Here is a 4,045-nt window from a genome sequence, read left to right on the forward strand (position 1 = left end):
TTGTTTTGTAGGTACAATTTTATCCAAGAAGAAAGAGACGGAAATTTACGTCCACAATATTAACAAAGCTATCGTTGTGCTTAAAAAAAACGTATTTATGCAAAGAAATGTTGTTTGACCCAAAAAGTCTTCAAATTGTATTGACCCATAACAGGATTCCAGTAAGATGTCTCTTAAATTTGAACTTAATTTGTCCATCTCAGTGTAAAGTTAAGGGCCCTTACCAACCCTAGCTACCCTAAACCCAATTTCAGAGATTAATTTATTTTCTGCATCAGGCACTCATAGACATATTAGGATTCGATAATAATTAGTCTGCGGCCCATTTTGTCGTCTTCACATTTTTTTTTTCTTTTTCGATTCCATATATATGGACGATTTTCCATTTGACTTAAAAGTATCCCTACAGAGATGAGGTTGTCATGCCCTAACTAAATACTAAATAGGGTTTGGGGGCTCCATGAATTAAATTTTATAATTAACAACAAAATTTAAGCCAAGAAATCTACTCAAAGTCACCCCCTCTCCATGAATTAAATTTTATAACTAACAACACCCTCAAATGTGATATTGAGACGAGCTTATTTTGGCTTTCAAAGATTGTCTAAGGGCCTACTGTGGTAACCAAATCTCATCCGTTCAGAGGGGACTGAAGCAGACTCACTGGATAAAAAGGCTTTGCCAACACTTAAGTCTTGCATGAGTTGAATATTAAATGCAATAGGAGATGTCTTCTCATAAATCAAGCTTAGCAGAGGTGACACGTCCACACGTAAACCAAGGTGATGGACCACGCCCACGTAGAAGGCTTAATGATATAGCCAAATGACATCCACGAACCCAAAGGGGCTCGCATAAGAGGTTAGCCTAGCAGGGTCATGTAAGGAAAGATTCAGCAAGATCTTCAAGGGATAACGATCCTTATAATCATGGTCCAAACATGTGTCATGATCTTCGATGTTACTAAGAGTCATCACTTAACGAGACTCTCAATCGGTGCCTCTCATCACGTCTCTTATAGTCAATCATTATTGGATAAATAGGCGGGATCAGTGGCGAAGATACGTGAAGGCAAGGAGTGGCAGCCGCCCCTCCCCTTGTTGGAAAAACAAGACTGGAGCGCTAGTTCAGCCATTCCCCTCGCCAGAAAACCCAACTATTTTGTTGCTGCGCATCAGAGTTGAGTTGATTTTTTTTTTAAACATCCAAGCCAAAACGACGTCGTTTTGGTCCTGGTAAAAAAATTTTAAAAATAAGACAAAACGGCGCCGTTTTGTATATGTTGGGAAAAATTAATTGGGGGGACCGCTTGTCTCCCATTCCCTTCAGTCTCTCTCTGTATCCTTTTCTTTTTCAATATCCAATCAGAGCAAAGGTGCAGCAGCGCTGCTCCCAATACTCAGCAGCAAACGGAACAGAAATTCCTAGCATCGTTTGGCCTTTTGCGCCGCGCCAACCTCCAGCTGCCAACTTCCAACCTTCAAAGCCATTCTTTAGGTAAAATTTTTAATTCCTAAATTTATAATCCCTAACCCTAGTTAATTCGAATTTTGTTTAATTGGTATAGAATCTTATGGTAATGCACTAATATGGTTATTGGTTATTGATTATTGATATGATTCTATAATTAGTGATATGAAATTATGAAATTATTTTTTAGGGTAAAAATTAAATTTTGAATTCTTGATTATTGGTTAATTAATTGAATTATTACATAATGTATACAATTATTCATATGATTAGTTGAATTGAATTTTTATTTATTGCATAATTTGTATGCGTATTGGTATTGATTAATTGAATTGTTGGTTGGATTAGTTATTATGCATATTAGTATAGTTTACTCTAGGATTAAGAGTCTAGGATTTTTTTTTTCCATTTTACAGTTACATAATGGAACGATACTATAAGAAATAATGCTTAAATCATTCTTCAAACATTTCAGGTAGTCCTTCTCCTTCAAATATTCCGAGTAGTCATCCTCCTCCTTCAAATACTCCAAGAAGTCCTCCTTCAAATATTCCAAGTAGTTTACAACAAAGTAAGGCAACTGAGTTGGATGAAATATTGGCTAATCTTCCTACAGACCCTAGATATAGACGTTGAATGCTTGATTATCTACCTAATTGTCGTGAAGCAATTCGTAGACACTATCTCTAAAATGATCCTTGTCAACCTAGAGACCACATCATGCCAAGAAAAGTTAGCAACAATTGATGTCTCAACCTAGAGACCACATCATGCCAAGAAAAGTTAGCAACAATTGATGTTTTATCACTGGTTTGTTTGATAAGTTTAAGTAGTTGGAGTATAATATATCAAAAATGCTGCATTTTGCCATTATTGCTATCTTTTCAAATGTGATTTCGATCAAATGGGTAGTACTGGAAATGATGTCTTCATTGAGAAAGGGTTTACACATTGGAAGAAATGATCCGAAAATCTTCGAGTCCATGAGGGTGGGGTTGGAAGTCTTCATAATAAAGTTGCACAACAAGCTAGAGATTTGATGACACAAAAGCAACACATTGAAACATTTGTGATTAAGCAAACCGATGAAGCTCGAATTAATTATCATACTTTATTGAGTGCCTCACTTGAGTGCACAAGATGGTTGTTGGGAAAAGGTTTGCCTTTTTGTGGCCATGATGAATCATTGAAAACAAGCAATAGGGATAATTATTTGGAGCTTATGCAATTTCTTTCCAAGCATAATGAGCAAGTTAGGAAGGTTGTGTTTGAGAATGCTCCCAAGAATCTTAAGTGTCCTTCTTCCGATATTTAAAAATATCTTGTCCGTGCTTGTGCCATTGAAACTATAGATGCAATCACTAAAGATATGGAAGGTGCATTTTTTTTTCTCTTTTGGTTGATTGAGCACGTGATGTTTCAACTAAAGAGTAAATGGTGGTGGTATTGCATTATGTGAACAAAAAAGGAGAAGCAGTTGAAAGGTTTTTGGGTGTGCAACATGTCTCCTCTACAACTAGTAGCTCGCTTGAAGAGGCTATTGAGAGATTCTTTGCTTTAACAAATTTGAGTATGTCCAAGTTACGAGGACAAGGGTATGATGGAGCTAGTAATATGAAAGGTGAGCTAAATGGCCTTAAAACAAAGATTTTGAACACGTATCCTCAAACATTTTATGTTCATTGTTTTGCACACCAACTTCAACTAGCTCTTGCAGCCGTTGCAAAGGGAATTGAGGATGTTGCCATTTTCTTCAACAATGCTAGTATTTTGGTCAATACTATTGGATCATCGTGTAAGCGTCATGATGCATTTAGAGAGAAACAACTAGAACAAATTAAGAAAGCTCTTGATATTGGTGATCTCGAAACGAGTAGAGGGTTAAATCAAGAGAGTAGTCTCATGCATCCTTGTGATACACGTTGGAACTCACATTATGGTACTATAGTTAGTATTATTGTCATGTTTGAAGCCGTGTTGGAGGTGCTTGAATGGATTAAAGATGATATCAACCAAGACAATTTCGGTGAAGTAAGTTATTCCATGACATACAAACTTTTGATTTTGTGTTTCACTTTTTTTATGAGACTCATATTGGGAATTATAAATAAGTTATCAGAAGCATTACAAAAAAATGATCAAGATATTGTGAATGCGATGGCGTTAGTGGAAGTATGCAAGCAAAGACTAGAATCCTTGAGAGATTATGACTTTGGGGACTTGCTTGATGATGTACAAAAGTTTTGTGAAAAGCATGATATTGTCGTTCCTAACATGGAGAATTTGCATTTCGTACCCCCAAAATTAAGGCATAAATTTGGACCACATCATTGAGAGGAATTGGTGATCTAGCAAAGGAGTTGGTGAAGATCAGGAGATATGCAACCTTTATGTTAGTAAATAAGCTTCTTACATTGGCTTTGTTGTTACTGGTTGCAACTGCTTCGGTGAAGAGAGCTTTTTTTGCTATGAAGATTGTGAAAACACTATTGCGTAACAAAATGGAAGATCAATAGTTGAGTGATAGCATGCATGTTTACATTGAGAGAGATGTGTTCGCTTTTATAGATAATGA

At 36.3% G+C, this 4,045-nt stretch overlaps 1 protein-coding gene across 1 annotated transcript; it reads left to right on the forward strand.

Moving 5' to 3' along the window:
- Positions 1 to 2,904: 2,904 nt before the first annotated feature.
- Positions 2,905 to 3,804, forward strand: LOC139196018 (uncharacterized). Its single transcript, XM_070821681.1, has one exon. It carries the CDS (start codon positions 2,905 to 2,907, stop codon positions 3,802 to 3,804), a length of 900 nt encoding a protein of 299 aa, XP_070677782.1.
- The last annotated feature ends 241 nt before the right edge of the window (positions 3,805 to 4,045 follow it).

Source organism: Malus domestica, chromosome 05 (assembly GCF_042453785.1).
Source record: "Malus domestica chromosome 05, GDT2T_hap1".
Lineage (NCBI taxonomy): Eukaryota > Viridiplantae > Streptophyta > Magnoliopsida > Rosales > Rosaceae > Malus > Malus domestica.

Excerpts from the sequence above, each read along its gene's own strand:
- LOC139196018 (XM_070821681.1), top strand. The coding sequence starts at position 2,905 with ATGGTGGTGGTATTGCATTATGTGAACAAAAAAGGAGAAGCAGTTGAA.